The 24,891-nt window shown below is 36.2% G+C and overlaps 1 protein-coding gene across 1 annotated transcript; it reads left to right on the forward strand.

The window, feature by feature from the left end:
- Positions 1-379: 379 nt before the first annotated feature.
- On the forward strand, positions 380-22,105 carry LOC105032552 (ubinuclein-1-like). The gene is made up of 13 exons (XM_010907019.4): positions 380-820; positions 3,930-4,013; positions 4,165-4,257; positions 5,494-5,570; positions 11,518-12,142; positions 14,227-14,326; positions 14,445-14,554; positions 16,190-16,276; positions 16,647-16,772; positions 17,014-17,139; positions 17,445-17,492; positions 17,972-18,073; positions 21,404-22,105. Exons 1-13 carry the CDS (start codon positions 518-520, stop codon positions 21,893-21,895), a joined length of 2,373 nt encoding a protein of 790 aa, XP_010905321.2. The 5' UTR covers positions 380-517; the 3' UTR covers positions 21,896-22,105.
- The last annotated feature ends 2,786 nt before the right edge of the window (positions 22,106-24,891 follow it).

The following is a 24,891-nucleotide window of genomic DNA, read 5'->3' on the forward strand; positions in this document are numbered from 1 at the left end:
TAAATTTATAGGAGTAAGTGGTAGCTTTATTAATCTAAAAGTTCTCAAAGCTTCAAGGTAACTCCATTTTATCCTTTTCAGAGTTTTTTATTTTGCATTAGTGGCACGCTGCAAAATCTCGTTGGGCCATTAGATTACTTAATATCTTAGTAAAAAAATTAGGAAATCAAGGATGGAATAAATTATATCATTTATTGTCCTACGAGGGGATAAACACCAATCCTTTGAAAAGTCCCACATAGGAAGTAATGCAAAAATTGTTAAATAAAGTTCCTATGAATCCCCTACAAGTTCAAGGCTTCAGCAAGTAGAAGGGAAAAGAAAAAAAAAGAAAAAAGAAAGAAAAAAGTGACATGGGGTGTTTGATGTACGGTTAAGGTCCGGGCATCTGGAGAGTCCCGCGCAAGGGGGGTCTCTGTGTCGTCCGGGCGCTCGAGCGAGCGAAAGAGAGAAGAAGAAGAACCCTCCCGATCTCGGATGCCCTAAGAAGCCACTCCTCGTTCCCCTCGCTTAGACCATGGAAGAGGACAAGGGCGGCCCCGCGACCGCCGGCGTTAGGGCTTCCTCCTCCTCCCCCCTCCTCCCGGCCCCACCACCCCCACCGCCTCCGGCCTCCTCGTCCAACCCCCCAAAGCAGGCGTCACCGCCGCCCCCGGCGGCGGCCAGCCAGCGGCTGCGGTTCGCGGTGGAGCTGCGGCCCGGGGAGACCACCATCGTCTCCTGGAAGAGGCTGCTCAGGGATTCCGGCAAGGGGAGGAATGCTTTCCCTCCGAGTGGGGCCGAACCGGCCTTCGGAACCCATGCCGGACCGGCTACTGCGGTAGGGTTTCACTTTCTTGAATTTTGTTTCCTTTGTCCCTTTTGCTTTGATATTGTTCGAGATTTATGTGGCTTTTGTTGTTTCTAGGGTTCATATGATTACTGATTGTTTTCTTGGTGCTGTTGTTTTGGATTCGACTAGTCTTAGTTAGATTTACATGTGCTTAGGGTGTTTACAATGTGCCTTCCTCAGTTGTCTTATTTTTTATGGTTGTGCTAAGTTGCCTCTCTATTGAGCGATTTACATCATTGCCTGCTTCGGAATTCAGTAGTGCCATTGCTAGTGTCTCTTGGAAGAATGAGGTGGGATATTAAATGTTGGAGTGGTTAAATTTAGTAGATAGGAGGAATGCAAACATATTTAGGCATTCTGCATTTGTTAGAAGAGGACATGATATTGATTCTAACCTGTCAAGTATTCAGTAGTGGAGCCAGGATGTTACTTGAGGGAGGGAACTTAAAAATGTTTTTAGAAGATATGTTTAATAAATTCTTTTCTACTAAGTTTCTCTTGATAACCTTTATACGATTGTCTTTTAGTTGCATTATAGAATTGTGTAAATATATCAGTAATTAAAAATTAAAACTAGTTCTCTATTTACATAATATTTGGATCCATAAATACTTGGGATGTCAAATACAGATTGAATAATATTTTCAATATATTATTAATTTTACTTAACATTATGGTACTATCATTAGAAAAATGTTAAAATACTGTTGTTATGACATTTCTTGTTATGATATCATGTAGTAGGAAGTGGCAATAAAACATACAAGGGAAAAAAGTTAAATAAATGCCAGCATAGATAGGATGTAAATGATTAATATGAATACATACTTGGGTTGTTTTTCTTTGTTTCTATTTGAGAACCAAGAAGAGAATCAGTAAAATTTTAAAACATGCTGGAAAAAAATGAAAGAAAAATGTCACTGATTTGATGTTGGTCGGAAGATTGATACTAATTAGTTGTTGTTGGGAAAAGAAAAATCAAAAAACAATCAATATTATTAAAAATTTTAAAGACCAGTAAATAAAGAAATCTTTTCTTGAAGTTCTGATGCTGCTTAGTCTCATCTTCTACCATAATATCTGAAATCTGATGTTGAGTAAGATATTTTAGAGTCAAAATTGGGGATAGATATCAGTTTCTATTCTGTGTTTTGTGAGCACTAACCAAAATTTTGTTAGATGATTATAGGGCTCTTATTGTTGTCTACCATATATTTAAACAATGCATCACATCCTTCTATATATAGTTGGACTCTTGTGATTAATTAAGCGAATCTCAGGTTTATCAAATAAATAGGTGAGTGCTGCTCTCTTGAGAGAACCACCCCCCTCAATCTGCACTTGTATGCTTCTAACAACTTGCTTAATTATACGAGGGCCAAACTTTTTAATTCACACAAATCTAAGCTATAGATATACTAGAAAAATTAATCGTAATCAAACATTAATTGGTTCCCCCACTCCCGTATCTGACTCTGCTCCTGAAAGTAATTGTAGTGGGAATTGGAAAAAGAAAGGTCACTAGACTGCCTAGGCGAGGGTAGGTGGTGGACCTCCTGTATAGACTCGGTGGGTGCATAGGTGCTTAGGCAACCACCTAGGGATGAAAGCCTACCAAGCTTTTATGATGCATACATTTTATATCATATGCTAAATAAACATTTCCACACACACACACACGCACACTCACACACACTCTTTTTTCCCCAAATATGACATCACGAAACCTAATTTGTACACTTAAAGTCCAAAAGTTACACCCACACTTTTTTCGCCAAATATGCATCACAAAACCTAATTTGTGCACTTAAAGTCCAAAAGTTAAAGTCCACTAGGAGGAGGAGACCAACAACAGCATTGCTGCCATTATAGCAGCTGGCAGGGTTATAGAACAAATCTTGGCAGTCGGCATCTAGCAAGAAGTGGGAGGAGGGAAGGAATCATCAGCCAATGGGGCATAGGTTCACAACCAACAGCTAACCATTAAGAAGGACGAGGAGGCAGGAAGAATAAAAGGAATAAAAATGAGGAAAAAAGCTGAAAAAGTCAGATGAAGAAGGGACAGGAATAGAAGAGAGAGAGAGAGGAACAAAAATGATTGGAAGGAGAAGATGAGATTACTTTGAGAAGAAATATAAACATAAATCTGGCAGTAATGCTGGCTGCTGTGGCCACTGCCGCCACTTATAGCAATTGATTTCTCAGCTCATTGCTGCTTCTAGTTTGCCAGTAGCACACCCTCCCACGTTTCCCATATGGGGCTCAAATAGGGAAATAAAATGTTAAAACAAACCCAACTGGGTTTGAAAGTGGGCTTGGCCCAGGTAGCCAGGCCAAATTAAGTGCCTAGGCATCTAGGCAGTCACCTTTCAACAACATTGAGAAAAGAGTTTATGAGGCATGCACACTTTTTGATGCTAATTCTAGATGGAGGTGCGACTAAGCTCATGCAAAAGGAAAAGTTGGAAGAAAGGATGGGATAAATTGGGAATGTTGGGGCCAGTCGATGTGGCATAACTTATAGACTGTGTGATGTGCCACAGTCTAATGATCCACAAAATGGTACAGAGTAAAAGAACACCAAGCAAGTGAATGAATTTATAAGAAACATGGTTGGTAAAAGTGCTGAAATTCTGGATCATGGGTTCTTGTATTTTTTAGGGTTCCAGGTCTGATTTTCCATAATAGTAGTAATCCTTGCATGCATTTATGAGAAAAGTAGCTTGTGCACACATATTTTGCAATCAGAAATTTGAAACATTTTGTTTTAAATGAGATTTTAACTTTTGATAGGAAGAATTTGTGAAGGTTAACTCACAAAACAAATTTAAATGGATGGGAGCTAATTATAAATTACAATTGTAGTATAGATTTTTACTGACCTTAAGGAAGTGTGTGGGTAAATCATGCTGCTGCATTGTGTTTGTATTAGAACATTCTATTGTGAACTTGTCTGTCTGCATGATTGTTGCTGTCTGTATTACTGGTGCTTTAGGTTTTATGCAGGACATGATTTATTTGATTTTTGTTCTGCAGCGATAAGTTATTTTTGGTAGATTGATTTAACAAGGACCTTTGGCTTGTTTTTTGGGTTCAGCCTGTGGAAAATGAGCTAAAAGATGCTGTACCACCTCCAAATCGATTTAGTGCGGTAATTGAGAAGATTGAACGCCTGTACATGGTATGAGGCATTTCATATAGCTAACTTTTGGTCTTATGCATCTGTTATTAGAAGTTCATTAGTTTAACATGATAATTCCTAATTTTTTATGTTGCTCGCTTGTGATTGAGTGTTCGATAAATTTATTAACTCATGAAGTTCCTGGTTTCAGGGCAAACATAGCAGTGATGAGGAGGATCTTGATGAGGCTCCTGATGATGATCAATATGACACTGAGGATTCTTTCATTGATGATGCTGAGTTGGTTAGTTCATGCAACTTTTGAGTTATCATAGAATTATTTTCTGTTATTTCAAGGAGTAATTTCGATGCTTCATGTTGTTATAGTGTTTCTTTATACATCGACTTCAAAATTGGCTATCACAAATCCACTACTATTCTATGATTTCATGATGGTTTTATAGCTATGACTTCCAGTTAAGTGATTTACAGTTATCTTTGCTTGGTCATTGTTAATGGACATATTTCAATAAACAATTTTTAACCATAACTTATATTGTTAAAGAATGCTGAGGAAGAGCCATGATAGCATTTGATGGATATTTGTATCTTTCTATCTTAGATACTTTGGACAAAGATTTTTTTTTTTCCCTTTTTCTAAGGAAACATCATGATATATATTGTTTATTCCAATGCATATGTAAACTTCCTCACAAGAGCATGCAGCAAAATCATATATATTGTTCTCATTGAGATTTGGATTCAAGATCATGCAGAAGTTGGAAACTCTAGTATTCAATAGGTTTTCTTGTTCAATGTGCTTGCATTAGCCTCGTGACCAAAGAATAGTAAACTTCTATTAGATAGTTATTTTTCAGATAGATAAATAAAATTTTGCTTACAAGGGCTCCAGTCTGATTCTCTCCACACTTCTACTGTAGAAAGGTTGTCGAAAGTCTCCTTTCCCTGATCAAGTCTCAAGTCAACTCATTTATGATGCATTTTGGAATTAGGAGGTGAATTGAATCTGGAGGTGGTGTAATTATGTGCAATTGAACAAGATTGGGTGTTATGTTTTATAAGTTATAATGCAGAAGGACACAAAAAGTTTACCACATGATTTGGACATGCTGCTCTGCAAAATGGAACCTATTGTTTAACAGCAACTTGAAACTGCCATCATATAATGTTTGTTTCTCAGCACATAAATTTATGCAACTTGAAATATGTAGCAGCAGTTGTTTGCTTCAAATTAGTTTGTGTTCTTATTCCTTTCTAGTATTCTTGGTTTGGAAATAAAGCATATGTCATTATTTCAAGGAAATAAGATGATGATAGCAACTATTTTGGCATTCTTCAATATGTGATTAGCTGGATGAATTGAAGAGACTTGCAATTTTAAATAGGTTATGTAATTTCTTTACTAGATACACCAACCATAATTATGCTAATCTCAACATTTATCCTTGTAAATCTGATTGGGTTATTTTTTGTTGGCTGATGCCCCTTCTATCTTATGTTATATATGGTATTCTTCCAGGATGAATATTTTCAAGTTGACAAATTGAGAACCAAATACGATGGATATTTTGTCAATAAGGGGAAGTTAGAACATGTGTAAGTGTTCTCTTGAGCTCTTCATTTTCAGTTATGATTATACGTATGGCTTGCTATTGTATTTTTTTTAAAAAAAATCTGGATATAGTGGTAGAATGACATTCTAATATAGATATGTTCCTGTTGCCTAAAACTGCAGTCCAATTCTTAGTTGGATATGTTAAATTTTTTTTTTTTAACACATGAAACTTGAACTTCTGTCAAGTATCATGATATTACTATCATTACATATTTACCTTTTGGCACTTATACATAGAAGCTTTCAAATCTAACATTAGATCTAGTGAACTGTTTATCATATTCTATAAAATTATAAAACCATTCGTCCTATTTATTTTTTGTTGTGCAGAAACGTCCTTCCACATACTTGTGCCACCATGTCAAATTTCTTATAGTTTCTCATATCAGGTTTTTTTGGTTGATGCCTGGACACTTTGCATGAGATCTGTATCCTGTATGTTGAGTAACATTGCTCAATCATGTATCAAATTGCTTGTCTTTTATGTGGCTTCATAATCATGGCTAGAAGTAAAATAGCTTTAAAGTTTTAGATATATCAGATGGTGATTTAAATGAGAGTTGTGTTAGAATTGAGGAAGTTCTTACTCTTATTTATGTGTAGGATTTAAAATAGACTTGTATAGTCTCTATCAGAGGAACCCAATACTATAACATAAGTCTTGGATGCCAGAATTCTTTTGTTGGTAAACTTACGAAAGATTTTAGGCTATTTTTAGTTTGTAGGAAAGAAAAGTAACAGAAATGGGTATCGGAATGGAATAGGAAGTTAGGAATGAAATGTAGGGAACTGGAATTGTGATTTCTATTCCATTTTTGGATGCAAAATGAGGAATGCATGGAAAATTAGAAACAATTTAATTATAATATTTAATTTAGCTAGTTATATATCAGAATGCAATCAATATTATATTATCTTTATAAATATATCATTAATAAGGAATCAAACTATGTTTTGTAATATTGATCCTTATAAATATTTGGGCCTTCTGTTTCTTATATATCTATATGTTGAGTTTTTAAGTAACTACCATTATGATGTTATAATGGCAAGTTATTTTATATTTCTTACTTTTTTTTATTTTTATTTGTTATGTATACTTTTATTTTGAGTAAATTACGCTGACGCCTCTTGAGGTTTGGGATAATTACATGATTCTATCCAACTTTTCGGAAATATACATGTAAACCCCTGGTCAAATATAAAAATTGAATATTTGGAAAATAAAAAATATCAAAATAAAAAATATAAGATACTTTAAGACTCAAATAGGTTAGATAGTGATGATGTTAGTAAGATCATTAGTTTATTTAATAGAAAGTTATTAGTAGGGGGTAATTTGTCATGCATATAGGAAAAGTTAAGTAGTAGGATGTATATTTCTAAAATGTTGGGTGGGAATCTGTAATTACCTCAAACTTTGAGGGAGGTCATTATAATTTACTCTTTTATTTTTAATTTATATACTTTTAGTTTACATTTAATTTTATATTTTCTTAGATTATTATGATTGTTAATTTTATCATACTATTTATTGCTTCTATGTTAATTAATTTTTATATTATTAATATTGAAAATTTTATTGATATTATATTTTATTTATTTTTGTTATGCTCTTTGTTTGTTTTTTGTTCATATTTTGTAATTTTCAGATAACATTTTTATCATTTTTTTAAATTTTATATTCTTTGGCATTTTAATGAGGTATCCTATCTCATTTTTCTATATTTTTATTTTTTACTTTCAGTATTTATGTAATATATTTTTGCAATTTTTTTCTTTAACATGCATTGCACAATACTCATTTATTAGCGTGCAATACATACTAGGCTTTTATGCAGAAAGTGATATAGTATTATAATGCATGCTACTTGATTTTTTCATTGTTTCTGATTAAATAACTTTTGTTCAAAATTCATTGAATTATTTATTTTTACTTAATATCATGATCGCTATTGATTAATTGATATTAAATCTATTATTTGTTGCTGTGCTGATTATTTCATTATAAAAAAATATTTCTCGTTCCATTCTGATGGGAATGACCATCTCTTCAAATTATGCAATGGTGATTCCATAGAAAACATGATTGTGTTGTTTATTTGCCATACCAAACATGGAGATGGGGCCAAAGATGGAATTCCCACTCCACTCTAAGGCTCATTCCAAACACAGCATTAGATGAAAAGCTCAGAGGCTGCTTCCCTTAAACGAAGATGGTATTTGTGGCAATGGAAGACAAAAGGAGAGGGCATCCTATTGCAAGAACCCAAGGCTCGTATGAGAGAAGTAGCACATATTTTACAACCTTGTTAACTTCTAGCCACCCAAGAAATCACAATTAACCATTTCTGCTATGGGGAGTTTGAAGATGAATACAGTTTTGAAATAAGGAAAAAAGAAGATAGACAACATTCACAAAACCCAGTATGACAATACTTTAAACAGCTTGTAAGATTTGGAAAGGGCTTTGGAAAACTAAAGATTTGGAAGAAATTAGTATTTGGAAGAAATTAGTTTTCTGACTGTTTGGATTGTAGGAAAACCAAGATAGTGTAGAAATGAATTTTCCAAATTTGGCTAGATTTTTTTTTTTTTCCATTTTTCCTGGAAAACCTTTTCCTTTCCACAGTGTTCAGTATGACCAGACATACCCTTAGGACAACTGCTTTTGAGGTTTGTTGATGACTAGAAAAATGCCCTGAAAGCTCTCCAAAAGTAGCTTAGGGAGGTTGCTTGTAAATAGTATGCCTGTTAATGACTCCTGATCCAGTTAAGACTCCTGCCAGCTTGCTTGCTTTCAGAATCTTGCTGCTTTATTTCACCCAGATGATTACTAGTATGCTCCTAGCTGTAATGCATATAATTCCTATGTTGTCTAAGAACAGTTAAATTAAAACTTTCTCAAGTGAGAAATGTACTTGCAGGATCCCTCTTCTAGAAGAAAATAAATGGCTATCCTTTAATCAGATTCTACAGAGAATCACATGAAATTTGGGCTACTATACTGAAATCTTGATGAATCTGCTAGTTTCTAATTGATATCATTACTGCTCTGGTCTGTCTATGGATGTGTGTGGCCATTTCTTTAGCTCCTATATCCTACAACATCAGCATCAACATATCTTTAGCTTTTGTGCATCATGATATTACCCTTGAACCTCCTAATCTTTTATCTTTTGCACAAATCATGTCCTCCATGGTAGGGTCATCTCATTTGATTGGTTAGAAATTTAGAAAAAGAAAACAAAATTGTGCTCTTTATAGGATTGCAGTTATGGAATGCCGAATCACCTTAAATAGGATGGTTCGGGGCATGCCGAACCATACCAGTGGTCAACCAGTACTGTTCGGACGTTTGCTTTGGAACGTCGGCAAAAATAGAGCAAGAGAGAAGGAAAGAGAGGAAGAGAGAGATAAAGGAGGGGAGGAAGGAGAGGGAAAGGCCAATGGTGGCCTGCGAAGGCCATCGAGGCTCCGTGGTCCTCCACGAGAGGAGATGAGAGAGAGAGAGAGAGAGAAAGAGGGGGGATAGAAATGGAGGGGAAGGTGGTGGGCAAGCCATCAAAGGGCCAGCTTCAATGTGCATCGCATTAAAAAAAATGCAACAAACATGGGTGGGTGACCCTTGTTTTGAACCCATGGCATCCACAAGGCCGATTTTGGCTGTCCGGCGGTCATTCAACGACCTCCTTACCGCCTTCATTTCTCTCCCTCCCCCCACTTTCTCTCTTTGTCTCTCGCTAATCTCCTTTTGTAGAGGATCAAGGATCATAGAGCCTCGAAGGCCTCGGCGGCGCTCTGAGGACCTTTGTGGCCCTCCGAAGGCCACCGCCGACATCTCCACCAGCCTCCCTCTCTCTCTCTCTCTCTCTCTCTTCCTTTCCATTTCTCCTTTGTTTCTATGTTGATTCGGACCCGATACGGTCTGGTACAGGGGCATACCAACTCGTACCACCGGCCGGCCGGTATAGGGTCCAATTTCGAGTCGGCGAATCTTGATTGCAGTGTTTAATTTTTTATTGGTTGTCTTTGTGACTTGGTTTGGAAAAGAAGAGTCTTTGTTTCTCTTTACCAGATGGAACAGATCTTAGTTAATTTTTCATTTAGATATTTAGTTTCATGTAAGATGTCATCCTGCTGCATTTCCTTTTTGTTTCCTTCTGCTTCTTCCTAGAGGTTAGTAAACTTTCTCTGCCTGCATCAGTGAACAAACTTATCTGTGCTTGTGATACATGAATATTTGTTCTTGTGCAGCATGCATTCTTGAAAGAGGCAGTTGGGTTACTTATGATTGCACCCTGTTAATTACTATTGGAAAAGTTTTTAGGCAAGCTTGGACTTGCTTCCCTTCTATTCCAAGTGTTTCATGGCCATAACACTTTACACGTGTTTACATATGTTGTATGTACATATATTTATTTGTGCTACACACTTACATAATTTTGTATGCATTCATCTATCTACCAGTGTGTTTGTCTATCCATCTGCGCATCTAGCTAGCTAGCTATTTAGAGATGTGTGTGTAGGTATAAAAACATGTATATATGTATATATAGGTATACGTATATGCTTGCAAATATGCACATGTTTGTCCATGTGTGTCTAGATGATGGTCCAGATATCTACGTGTGTCTAGGTGATGGGCCAGGCAAGGGTCTTCCAGGCATCATGAGGCCTGTTTGTCTGCTAGTGGTCACCCAGATACCTAGGTGTTGCCTCAATAACAACAACATTGACTAAAAGGTGCAGTGTTTTGTGAATGATGTAGATATTCTTGTTATATCAATTGCCCAATCACCCCATTTATTTTTAAAGGGTGTCCGAGTCTACAAGGCTCCCGCCATGGTAGGGTCTAGGGAGATAGATGTACACAGCCTTATGCCCGTATGTGGAGAGGTCATTTCCATGTTTCAGAGACATGATACCTAGGTCACAATTGAGCAATCTTGTCATTGCGCCAAAGCTGGTTACCTTATTTGTCTTTACTTATAGCATTTTTCTGTTGTATTGGTTAGGTTTTTAAGAAGCTAAGCTATAGGTCATCTTGATTGGTGATCAAGATCAAGTGAAGTAAGATCTCATTTTTATTTCAGCTGAGATTGGAGATAGGGAAGAATTGAAGACCGAGATATTTTTTTTGATTAGGACCAATATGTTAGAATTGGGATATTAGAATCTTGGCTCATATAGTATAACTGATATTAGCAAATATTTTTAAGCATTGATTTTGAGATTTATTAATTAAATAATCTGTTTGAAGATGTAAAAATCATTGGAAAAGGTTGGTTGATATGTCAATATCGTATTGGCTGATGTCGTAAGATATCTCAGTTTCTATCAGCTGGGATAGTAAGGTCTGACGTTTCATGTAAATTGGATTGGTGAGTGCCCTATATGGATACAAACCGAGTTCTCGGCTGATATGAAAACCTTACATGGCACGTATGATGCACTTGCTGAGGTAAGGAGACAATTACTATCAAATATCCTGGATATTAGCTTGCATGACACCTGCTAAGAGAACTGCTTTTAGGAAGATCGATGTGGTAAGCTTTTAAATTGCCTCCAAAATAAGATGGACATTAATGGGACATGTGATTTATTGCTAATATCAGCAACTTTTAGCTGCATTCCTTTAACATTAACTTCCTGTAGAATAAAGATGTTCAGAGGTTTGATTAAAGACTTTTGTATGGCATTTGTTGATGTCTTAATTAAAAACTTCGATCTTGTGCCAACAATTATTGGTAACTATAAATGTAGTCTCTGTGAAATTTTGGGGTCATATAAATTAACAAGAACTAATTTTGGCACTTACCATTTCTCGAGTGACAATGGCAGACAATGCATGCCTTTCAGTGATATTAGTTTGATAAATAATAATGAAGAAGACATATTTATACTTTCTTTTTTTTTTTATATCAGTGAGCCTATGGCATCATCTAATGTGGCACCAAAGAAAAGGAGAAGAAAAGATTCAACAAAAGTTCATGGGAAAAGGGATCATCAACATGGTCCCAATGAATCTGTAAAAATGGGTAATATGCGAATCAAGGCTGCTGCAAGGAATGCACCGTTGGTGGGGAAGAAATTATCAAGCCCTGCTGAAGTTCTGGCTCTTCCATATTTTGAACATTATTATGAGGAAAGCAAACCCGTAAAAAATAAATTAAATGCCCCTGCGGGATCCTACAGAAAAAGGTCTTCTGATCTCACCGTGCATTTGGAAAATCCTCCATCTGTAAAAGTACCAAACAAGGATGTCCCATCACTGCCCTTGGAATCAAAGGATTTTGATAAACATAATGCTGGGGTGATGCCACCTAATGACCTTGCTCATAAATCAAGAGGAACAAGCAACTCTTTTGATCCCATGTATCAGGCAACTCAGGACAAAGGTGTTTCTTCTCAGGTTGAATTTCAATCCAGGAGATTGCTGAATGGTGAGAATGAAGAACTATCAGTTAAAATACGGCGCAAGGAGAAATACGGAACTGCTGAATTTCCTGACACGAATTCTTCTGGGAGCATCTATCCTATGCAAGCAGAGGTAAACACTTTGAGTACTTAGTTTAGAATTCACGGCATTATTTGCTTTCTGCAACATGATTTTTTTGTTCCTGTTTTCTCTGCTTGACTAATACTTTATTCCTAAAATTTCTTTGTAAACAATTATTCTTGGTATGATCTCATGTTCAAAACTTTTTATTGACTTGTTGATGCTGTACTTGCTGCTCTTATCTTTGCATATATAAGTGGCTTACAACTCTTCACCACAAGTTTTCGTGAGCTGTTTTTTCAGCTTGCACCTCCAGCAATTTTCCCTGATGTGGCTAAATGGCCTTACCATCTATAACCATTTATAACTTGGGAGGACAGTTTTATGATATCCTGAGCATTAATCCAGTTAGAATGCTGCTAAGTGCTGCAGAATCAGTTGAGTTTTTCTTGGTGTGTGTCTGTTATCAATCATGTTAGAAATTTTTACAATTTTATTATTTTTAAAGTTGTATTGGTTGGATGATGCAACTGCATGGTAGGAGTTTTTCTTCATCAGATACCCTCAAGGATGGGTGTCAGTATCTCTGCTTAGCTACAGATCTATGAACTAGAATGATAGTTGACTGTGCTTGAATTTTAAATCTCCCAATCTTATCAGCTTTATAAAATTCACTCTGGCATTCTCAGAACAAATGGTTCAGCATTAAACTTTTGCCAGGGTTGTGTGTGTGTCATTAAAATAAAAAGACCTACCTCTCTAAGTTGTTTTAGTTATATAAAATAATGATAAAGAAGAATGTTTGGAGTTGTGGGGAGGTCCATGGTTTGTGATGTGCCAGATTTATCATCATATAAAATCCATTCCTATGGTGATTTCTTATGATCTTTGTAAGTGCTACAAAAGTGGATGCTCCATCCCTTTTCTCTTCTTTGGGTAGGCCAGTGAAACTCCTAAACAAGGTTTGCCTTTGCAATACCGGACCCATACCAGTACCATCCTATTACAGCATCGGTATGGTATGAGACGGTGGGGTATACCAAGTGTTGAGACGGTACAAAATTGATACCAACATGGTATGGTATGGTAATGACTGGTACAGCAAACCTTGCTCTTAAACTTATTATTGTTAGATTGTACTGTGTCATTGCAGCTTATTATGCATTGATCCCAATATTTCCATTTATGCAAAATTCTTCTTATATGCCTGAACTGTCTTAAATGCTTGACATTTTGATCCATTTAATATTGAGCAGTTTCACTACTGTTGCTTAAGTCTTGTAGAAGTCCACCAAAAGTCTTGCTAGCATATCATATGTAAACAACATTTTGCAATCTCTTCTACTTATAGTAGATTACATGAAAGAAAATAACTGATCCTGAACTTCGCCAGCTACATGCTTTTGCCGGCTACATGCTTTCTCTATGTATACTATGATTATAGTCTAAGCTTGATCCCTAAATGTTATAAATTCTATACTTTTGCATGTTAAATATGATGTTCCAAAGTCCAAAAGATTTTTTTTGGACTTCTTTACTTTTTTGTTTCCTTCATTCTGATTTTTACATATTTATTGACTAAATTGCATTTATTGCTAATTCTTTATTATCTTTTACATATTGATTGATAAGTTCTAGCTATTAATCTCTAAGATAAATTCTTTGTCATGTAGTAAAGGTATGTTGCTTTGAAATTATTTAACTCCTCCTTTCTCTTAGTGGGGGATGGACTGTTGATTGAACAACTATGCTTTTAAACTAGAAAGAAGCCCTTTTCACTTAACCGAATATCCAAGTGGAGAGTGATCTGGCGGAACCCAGCACATGGAGATGTTGTACACCTGTTTGCTGTTTCAAGCACCTTGAAAGAAGTCCTGTTGATTGAACAATCCAGCTTAGCTCTCATGTAACACTACTAATGACATTATTGTTTGGAAACAGATAAATTCTTTACCCTAGTTTCTTTGAGGTATGCTGTAAAACAATAGATGGTAGATGTTGTTCACTAAGGACATCTTGTTCAATGCCTGGTACAGGTGGATTAGATGATATATCACTTGCTGAGCACATAAGGGTTCTTCCTTGTATAGCATGATCCATCTTTTAGGTGGTTATTTATTTTTGATGTTTTGCAGCAACCAACATTCAGAAGGATGAAAGAAGGCTCCACTGTTAGACCGAAAGGCACAACACTTGAACGAGCCATTCGGGACTTGGAAAAGATAGTTGCAGAGTGTAAGTCCTGATGATTCTAAATTGTAGTACTTTCTGTTGGAGATTTTCCTTATGGAATACCATCGGAAGTAACTGAGCTCTCATTGTTATTGTTTAAACTTTAACATTTTTTCTACAGCCAGACCACCAAGTATTGATGTTCAGGAAATGGATCCTTCATCTCAAGGAGTTAAAAGGAGACTTCCTCAGGAAGTAAAACAGAAACTTGCTAAAGTTGCAAGATTATCGGTAACTGCTGATTAAAGTCATTCCTTGTCTCCAGCTAATGCTTTTAGTAGTGCTATATATAATGAAAACTTTCTCCCCATGCTGTCATGATCTTTTATATTTTTAACTCCATGATCTATCTTAAAGGTCAAATTCAAACCTTTCATGATTTACCAATCATATCACATATCTGCATGAATGATATTTAATGATTATGTGGAAGGTTTTCATGACCATTCATCTTGCATGCTTGAGGCTTGCAGTAGGCATTAAGGCCTGGTGGCTTCATTTTCAGGAAAATATATGGCTTTCTAAGGAGACTTTGTTGTGTCTCAAAACAGTCTGACTAATGTTAGCAGCAATCATCTCAGAAAATTTTAAGCTGCAGGGGATGACATGTTGATACTGGCCACAGAAACATTTTTTTTTCTTTTTCTTTCTTTCTTTCATTTTTTTTTTTTCTTTGCCAATTTTGGGGGGTGGGGGATTGGTGGGCTTGATGATTGATACTGACATTGATGCAATTCTGGTCATATAATCTATTTGTTGCGTGTTTTTTTCTGTAGCTGCTTTACACTAGCAGAGTGAAAGGAGGGTCAGCTTTACCAACAAATATACGACAACTAGTGGGGTGAAAAGCCAACTTCATGACTAATGATGAACTGATTATGATGGTAGATTGGGCTAGATAATGTGGTTCAGCACTAGTGAGTTGGCTTAACAACTGTGACTGCACCATCCTTGGATTGTGCTGATGATATCTTGATATGATCACCTGTTCCTTCTGTTATACACAACAACTATCTGCATTGAGAGGTTCTATGGGAGTTGTGGAGATTGAAGCACATGTATTGTGCCCATGGCAGTCTATGATTGGCACTGCAATTTGCACCAGTTTGTGACATGTCAGCATTGGGCACACAGCGCAGTTGGTAGATGCAAATAACTAACAAAAGATATGTAACTAGGATATTATAATATGATTTGACAACTCTACTTAAGTGCATACTGAGTACATCTGCTTCCTTATGAAAGGAAGTTGGACCCTGTTTTTGTCAGTCAGATATGACTTTTGACTGCTCTAAGCAAATTTTTCATTTTAGTTCATATTAAGAAAAACAGCAATTGCTGATAAGCTGGTCACAAACTTGTTTTCTAAATCAAATAGCAAACAGATAGGGTCTGTTATTAGATTAAGTATGGGAAATCTGGCTGACGTATGATGGAAACTGAATCTAACTAATTGCCGTTTATCAATTGTGTAGGTTCTGCAATATGTGCAGTCTGACCGCATGCCAAATTGCACCAGTCTGCAATACGATAAATACCTCCATAGGTCGGTCATGATATGCACCGCCTATGTTACTGTCATCTTAGAAACGATATTGTATATGTTATGTTGTCAGACCCTAGATCATTGAGAAGTTAGCTTTACACCCTAGCCCTTTAGGTATACTTCCTCTCAGAAATCTTTGGTGGCCTCTCCACATTCTAATATTAAAAAATAGGGTCCACCCAGAAGTTTAGGGTAGGCTATATGAATTTTTTCTTGCTGTGTTCTTATCATTGTTTTCTGTTACTTGGACAAATCCCATAAATTTTACTTTCCAGATGTCTTTGGCTTTTATAATGAACTATATTTCAATGTTATTGTAGGCAAGCCAAGGTAAAGTTTCAGAAGATGATTTAATTGATCGTCTTATGGGTATTCTTGGTCACTTGGTGCAACGGAAAACATTGAAGGTAATATTTGGAAAAGCTAATCCCCACTATATTCAGTGAATTATGTAATATTTAGAAAAACTAATGCCAGATGTAGCCAGTGAAATATGATTCCAATTTCCTGCTGTGATTATCTCACTTAGAAGATACTTTTGAAACTTGTCTCTTTGCCTGGTCATTCAAAAATGACATCCTTCTGGAGGATGTCGACACAGATCTGTTTTCCTGCGTGCACTTGTATTTTTTGAAATAATAAATGAGAATACCATATATTTTTCAGTAAGCTTTTTCGGTTTTATTGTTTGGTGTATATTTTTTTTTTGCAGTAGGATATTATAGCCTTGTTTTATATAAAATTTTCTATGTACTAATATATTAAATTGTATTACAGAGGAACATGAAGGAGATGGTTGAATTAGGTCTTTCGGCAAAACAACAGAAGGCTGATAGATTCCAACAAATTAAAAAAGAAGTCCATGAAATGATCAGAGCACGTGTCTTGAACATGAAATCTAAGGTAAGCACATAGATTATCAAAATGGAGGCATCTTGTGCTGTTGTGAAAACAAACATGATTTTCAATAATTTTATATGAACATTACTTTTTTGGATGATATATAACAAACGACATGCATCTCAGAAGTTGAATTCATATCTTAAATTTTATGTTTAGGAAGTTGAACTCAACATATACTACTTTTAGTTATTACCCATCTATATCTAAATTCTTACTTCGTAAACATGGGGCTGAGCCACAGGATGCTTCAGCTGATGATTTCCAGGAAGTTATCAGTAATGTTGAAAGAAGAGCTCTAAAAGGAAAATATAGCATGGATGCTGCACTAGAAGACAAGATCTGTGATCTCTATGATTTATATGTTGAGGTACAGAGCTATCTGCAGTTGGTTGTTTTCTTCTTCTTCTTCTTCTTCTTCTTCTTTTTGCTGCGGGGTTTATCTCAAAAAGAAGGGAGGGAAAGAGTGAGGCAGATTCAAGAGGAGAGTGTTTTTGAGACAAGATACTATGCCGCACACTAAAACCTTTTTTAGGTTGGAGTTGTTGGAATGTGTATCTTGAAGGGTTCTCCTATGGTCCATGGTACTATCTTAATTCAGAAAAAAAACACCCTGCCTTTTGTTGGTCAGTTTACAGTCCACCACATCACTTTCTAAACTATATTCCATTTCAGGGGATGGATGAAGATAAGGGCCCTCAAAGCAGGAAGCTCTATGTTGAGGTAGGCTTAATCCTATATTTATGTTTTAAACATTTTTTGTACAATTCTGTCTGAGATTCAACCATGTTGTAGTTGTTAATCATTCAAAATTTCAAATACTTAAATTTAGACATAACCGTTCTGATGGAAAAATTGTTTAGCTTTTATACATTATAATTTTTTTTTTTTGGTGTAGTTTTATATGAACAATTTTGACCATGAGCTGACTAATTTTGTTCACTTCGTGCATTAAATTTTTAGGTTTATTTTTGTTATGATTGCATTTTTGCTTTTCTTGTTTCTAGAAATTGTAGATGGCTTCTGGTCCAACTGTCACTTCTTAATTGTTTATTACTATTTGCTGCTAGCCTGATCATTCTTGCATTTTTAAGTTTCTGCTAGTGAAAATATTGCATTTCCCCCTTTTTATATCTCCTGCTCCAGTCTTTTGAGATGACTTATGTTTTAACTTTCAACACATGCTTTTTCCTGGATTCCAGCTTGCAGAGTTGTGGCCCCATGGTTATATGGATAATGTTGGAATTAAAGATGCTATATACAGATCGAAGGAGCGAAAGAGGGGGTTATACAGGCCACATAAGGTCTTCATTTCCCTTTTGTTTCCTTATTTGTATAACTCTCTCTTGTTCCATAAAACTGGCCTCTTATATTGCATTAATTTCATACAACTATGAGTTCTTCCTGACATATAATACTATTGATGCATAATGAATTGCTTCAGACCCCTATCGTCTCAATCACACATTTGTTTTAAAGAATTAATATTTTATTTGTTGGCATGGTTTGCTATACTATCTTATACCGGGCACTAGGGCTGAGCATGGGTTAGGTTCAATCGGGTTGAGAGAAAAATTTCATCCGACTGAATCCAATCGGGTTGAAGAAAATTCAACCCGCTGCCGATCAAATACTATGTATAAACTGTTTGAAACCGAAGGGAACGGTTTGTAGTGGGTTCGGATAGGTTGTGTCAGTTTGGGCTTCAATGTTGATCCAATGTTGATTTTAAGTCCAGTGTTGGTCCACTCAAGTTTATTTATTTTTTTTTGTCAATTTAATACAAAAAAGGTTTAAACCTTATAGGTTATAAATTTTGGACTTATTTTTGAATCTATACAAAACAAAATAGAAAAAAAAAAATTAACTCATCTGAAAGTAACATTATCTGAAAGCTTTCACTTCAAAATTGTCTCAAATTGATGTGTTTCCATCAACAATTCAACATTAATATGTTCATGAATCCAAATGGGTGACGGTGTGTTTTTTTAAAATGCAGTATTGTAGTCTAAATGACGCCATCCCAAAATGAAAGTGAGTTTGTGAAATATACATCGGTCGGATTCGGTTTCATATGGGTCAAATGTGTAGAAACCGAATCCGATCGTAAATAATCAAATTTTTTACAAACTCCAATCTGATTTCACTCGATTTATGTCTTTCAACCTACCGAAACTGATGTTTATTGCATTGGATTGGGTGGGTTTCTTCGGATTTCGATTATTTGCTTTGCCCCACCGGGCAGCATACTAGTACGGTATCTCGTACCATTAGCAACACTTCGTACATTATCTTGTACCGTGCTGAACCGCATATCGATATTGTAATAGGACAGTACTGGTATGGAAAATCTAGTACTGAGATGGCATACCTTGTTTGTTAAAGTATTTATGTATTATCATTTCAAGATCTTATGTCACTATCTTTTCTAGTGTAAACGGCATGAATCTTCTACTGCAAATTACATTTTAGGTTGAAATCTTCTAGTAATTGGCAGTGTCTTGTATCTGTGCTGGAGAACTTGAGATTCATTAATGATTTTGTAAAGGTTGAGAAACATTTTTGATAGGAAGCTAATGTTGTTGAAAAAAAGTGATTGGTAAATTGCATGTTGTAGAAGGATAAGACCTTTCTTTGCATGAGATGAAGTTTGAGTGATTGGCTAGGTTCTAAGTTTGGTTACTTGGGAAGAGGAGAAACTCTAGATGTTCCTCTCCTAATGCTTAGTGATCAAATGAGAGGTTAAATGGAAAAAAATATATAAATATAAAATATATAAGGAAAGCAGGTCTCTTAAAAAGGTCCAAATCTTTTGCTCCATTTAAATAACTATCTTGATTGGACTAATTACAAGTCACATTCTTCACTGCAGATTTCTCCTTATATCCAAGCAAAAGAGTTCTTATGTTTTATTGTGGTCATTTTCATATTATTTACATGTCGTTTGCAAGCAAACAAAGCATGGCTGAGGACCTAGAAATTCATGTATATAAAAAGGTAGTTGAGCCTACCCATTAATTAAGACACAACATGGTAATCACCATGCGTGTAAATAATTAAGACATGGAACTTTTGAGGTATCATAAATATGAAAAATATCTGGTAAAATGTTCAACTTTATTCTTTATTGATACAATGTTATGTGTCCTAGAGAGCCTTAATTCTTGGTTTCTTGCTCATGCAAGGTGTACTTTATAATGTATTGGTACTCAGCTTCTGTGTTGTTGCCTATGCAAAATGGTAACATTGATAAATGTGCTACATGATTCTATGTGAAAAGGTTAAAAAAAAAAAAGGAAACAATGCCAAGTTACTTATGCAACCCAACTCATCTTGCCTAACCTGGCCTGTTGACTGTTGTGTTCACAAGTCAGGTCCGGTAATCCTAATCTACTGGTGGGTCGGGGATTTTGAACATATGATGCACTTATTTATTTTTATTTGTTAAAACTTAATACATTTGTAATTTCTTTCACAAAGAAATATCTAAACCCCCATGGCAAACAAAAAAAAAAAAAAATCCTCTTCCTTCTTTTTGTTCTTCTTATTCTCCCTAATCCTAATGCTAACCCAATACCTTCCTTTTCTCCTTCCTCTCCCATTTCCTTGTCCTCCAAGTAAACCCCCATTTGCCATCTCTCCCTCCTTATATGGTGTTAGGTGGCAACACCAACCGTGCATATCATTGGCAGTTGGCCAGCCTTCCACATTGTCTGAGAAGTGGCCTTTCAGATGTAGAGTTGGAAAAGAGAGCCTCTTTGCTGCCATTGTGATTGCACTCTCCTCAATGACTGTCATCATGAAGCAGCAGGATGTGGCCTCCTTTCATGCACTCTGAAATGGAGTCATTCCTTCATGGTGGTCGTAGGGTGACAATGGTTTGGGTTGGTCAGATCAGGTTAGGGAAACACATGAAAGCTTGATCCAGTACTCAGTCCCAGCCTAGAGACCCTTCAATCCATTTGACTTTTGAATGTAAACTCAATTCAAACTTAATCCCAAGTTAGTTGTGGTTGGCTACATGAATCATTTTCCTCCATTCCACTCGGTTTAGGTAGCTTTTGAATGTATTTTTAAAAATAAACACAGTATACAGCTTTAGATTTGGTCGTTTCCCATTTTCATAAGTACAAAATGTAAAGAATGTACCTTAGGCCTCTAGTGTATGGCCATTGAAGTACCTCCGCACGGATAAAGTCTTTTCCATTCTTCTTTGGGACTCAGGCTGGTGGGGGGTCCTCACAATATGCTTTTTCTTGTAAGTCTTGATATCTAATTAGTTTTCTAGAGTAACTTCCTAGACCATTTTACACCAGTAAAAACATGCAAATCATAGGCACGTTGAGTAGTAAATATGAAGAACTGTAACATATCCACTGTAATTCCTTCCCAAGCTGGATAGCTATTCTTTCTGTCGCCAATAGCATTGATTTTGTTATTCTGATTTTCAGATTAGCAGTAAGGCACTGAATTAGTGAAAGTTGCATAATATGGATTAGAGATTGTTATTTGATCAAAACTTCTTATTTTTATCCTTTTTTAATGATGTAAAAATAGTGTGATTGGCTTTGCTGCTTGCCTCATTTGTGTCCATGAAATGTCACTTTAAAATGTTCTCTTTGATGTAACTTCAGGTTCGTGATGAGGAGAGGATCAAGAGGAAAAAGTTGGCTGCAGCAGTTAGGGTAGAGACTAATCCAGCTGGTCAAGTATGGGCTGGACAAGAGAGACCAGTTACTGATTCTACTGGACCAGTTCTCATTTCTCCGGACAAGTTAGTATCCAATCAACCGCCTGCTTTATTAGGCAGAATTACTGATCCTATTCCACCTTCAAGTGATTCTGGACAGCAACATGGACTGAAAAATCCTGACAAGGCGAGAGGAGGTAGCATGGGCATGATCCCTGAGGATGGCAGCAAAGCTGTTGTTGATATGAAAAAAAGGATGAAGAGAAAGTCAGAATCGGAGTTAGGGGACATCCATGTTCATCCGCTTAAGGTTCCTTTGCAGCATGCCAAGGAAAGGCAAAAATCCCAAAAGCTTACGGATGACACAAATGTTAGTCAGCAGCCTAAGCCAACCATTCCACTACCTGGACTTCCAGATTCTGACCATGCAAGCTGATTCTGATTCATCATAGCATTACAGAATTACATGTTAATTATGAGTTTAGTTGTTTTCTTTTGTTTCGCACCCATGATCATCGAACAGAAAGATGGTCTTCATATGCCCCTTCCTGCTGGTTCTTTTCTGAGCATACCATTTAATGTAATGCAGATTGCCTTTCCAATATTAACATGAGTAGATCTATGGCCATCTCTATTTTGCTTCCAACCAGTATGTTATGTATTGAAGCGTTTACATTGTAATGCTGCTGCCGTGGTTCATAAAACCATATTCCCAGAATCCATCACTCTGTGGTAATCAAGAAACTTGGGCTGAGCCATGTCACAGATGACCAGGTTGACTGCAAATTGGTATTGCTCACATTTATTGCTATGGTGTCCTGATTAGTCTTTAATACTGGGTAGAGGATGAGCCAGTAAGCAACCTGCTACCTGCGTTTTAAATGGTAGTTCCGATCAACCACCGTCACCAACATCCAACCCCCAAAATCTCACCAGAAAAAGATGTTCTATTTTCCATCCAAAGCTCTCCGTTATGTTGAATGCCCAGGGGCATCATGGATACAGAGTACTGATTCTGGCTAGACATCTCAACATGTTATGTCTCTTTCCATCTATATATGTTGGTTATTTTTCCACAAGTTTTCTAGTCTTGATGATTGCCTTCAGCGCATCATGAAATTCGTATATGCTTCATAATCTAAAGGCAAGCTGAATCGAGAGAATTGTTCGTTGGCGTCCCAGCAAGTTTGAATGCAATAAGATCTTGTTTTAACACTAAAAACTTGAGCATAGAAATTTTGGTTTTTCCTGGAGTATGAAATCTTAATTATTTCTATCCATTATTAGCTCTCTTTGTGATTCAACCTCTAATCTTGATCATGGACTGTCTAGTGCTAGATTACCAGGTTTCATCGTTATCGTTTATGCTACGCCTGCAATTGGGCACTGCTACAGTTATCCAAATCTCATTCAGCTGGCTGCAACGCAGCAGCTGAGAAACGTTTTGAGCAAGGCTTCTGAGTTACTAAAGCATTTTTGCCTGCAATTGCAATCCTAAATATTTACTTTTAAGATAGTTATGGCCTACTAGAGTAGATAAGATTGCTGACACTGATTAAGTGGAATTAAGTGAAATGTTGTATCATCCATCTATCGGTTGATATCTCAATTATGCATCAAATGCTCCCTTTGGATTAGTCTTGCATTGCCACTCAAAAGGATGATGGGACATGCATTGCCACTCGAAAGGATGAAGGGAGATGACCCCATAAACTACGTGACCATGACTCGGTGCCAACTCCCTCATGACATGCATTTGGGTTCTATGAAACTCTAACTACGTGACCATGACTCGGTGCCAACTGTTGCATGACATGCATTTGGGTTCTATGAACTTCTAACCATCCCCAACTGTGTGGAGGAACATCAACATACTTTGCTGTTGATTCTTATAGTAACATTAGAACTTAAATCATCAACAGGTCCTCGTGAATTTCATGACTAATCTCCCCCAACCTTGCAACATTGGGTTCTTGAATACAGATTTTATAAATGCTTGCTATAACTTCTCCTTGATCCATTAATAGAGATAATTGGTCAGTCTTAACAAATTTGTTCATAATACACCCCTAAAAAAATATGAATGAGGCGTTTGAGCATACAGGGAAAAGAAATTGGTTGATCATCATATTTTTCATTCACCAAAAGTAGCCAAGTGCATACCAGCCATCGACTAAATTTCCTCTTGCTAAATTTACAGTCCTTGTCAGGACAGGATCATCAAAGAAACATGGGTGAATAACCTGAGAATATAAATAGGCAATGCAGAGATTCTTATGCCCTAGATCGCACAAGTCGTGACATAGTACCAGATGGATGTCAGATAACAACAAAAAAATCATATTACTTGCAGTGGTTGTTTAATTAAAACAATATTAAATCCTTCCACAGAATGGATGGTGGTGAAAAACCCTGGCCATGCCCAAGCACACATGCCAAGCGCAAGATGTTTGATAAAAATCAAGGTTATTGCAGTTTTTTTTTTCAAAAAAAAAAAGCAAAAGCAATTTTCATGTAGAAATCATGGTATATATGGTTCTGATCCGTTCAAATTTTCACTCATCACACATAAATCTGAATTTTCTTTTTATCTATCAAAGAGCTTAAGAATGAATTTGGTTTGTAAAGCCAGTAATTGCTGATTTGTTCCAGGATACTTGTATTCATCACATATGCCATTCCTAATTGTTAACATACCTTGAGCACAAGCAATTATACTATGTGTATGGTAAAACAAACCAATGTTCTTTGATACATAACGTAGCACCAAATATAGAATGAATTTACAACCGAAACACCACATCTAAGAAATTGATAACAAACATCTCACCTTCTTTCCATTAATGGTGACAATAATTTACTTTGGGTGCATAAATATTTCGTTCATAGTATCTCATAGATCAAAATGGAGAGTCTGTCGAGAAGAACTAGAACTTATGCTTGAAGTATTTGATGATAATCCAGAAGATCTAGATAATTCAGACAACATTCTTTGCTGCAGCAGCACTAGTCTCCATAGTATGTAGCACTTACAAAGAAATTTATATAGTACAAGTACATCCTAATATATCTTGAAACTAATCCGAGGTAAATCGACCAATGAAAATTTGCCACCTAGTTACAGGCTAATCACTCAAAGCTTGTCACATGGCCAATCCAGAAGGCATGCGGAGAGAGCATCCATTACGACAATAATTTTTCAATGTAATGGAATTGCAAATGTCACAAGCATGCCATTATGGACCATCTTTTTTCCCTTGTGGCCTGTGCATCAGTGTTGATGTTCACAATTGCTTACGCATCTACTTTTAAACATGCATGCAGTTTGTGGATGTAATAAGCTTTGCCATACTTGCTGTTATACAAGTGCTATTATATGAATCCTTGCACTAGGTATGTTTAAAATTCTTCCATTGTAATTAAATTGCGAAA

The sequence above is a fragment of the Elaeis guineensis genome, chromosome 8 (genome assembly GCF_000442705.2).
Source record: "Elaeis guineensis isolate ETL-2024a chromosome 8, EG11, whole genome shotgun sequence".
NCBI classification, from domain to species: Eukaryota; Viridiplantae; Streptophyta; class Magnoliopsida; order Arecales; family Arecaceae; genus Elaeis; species Elaeis guineensis.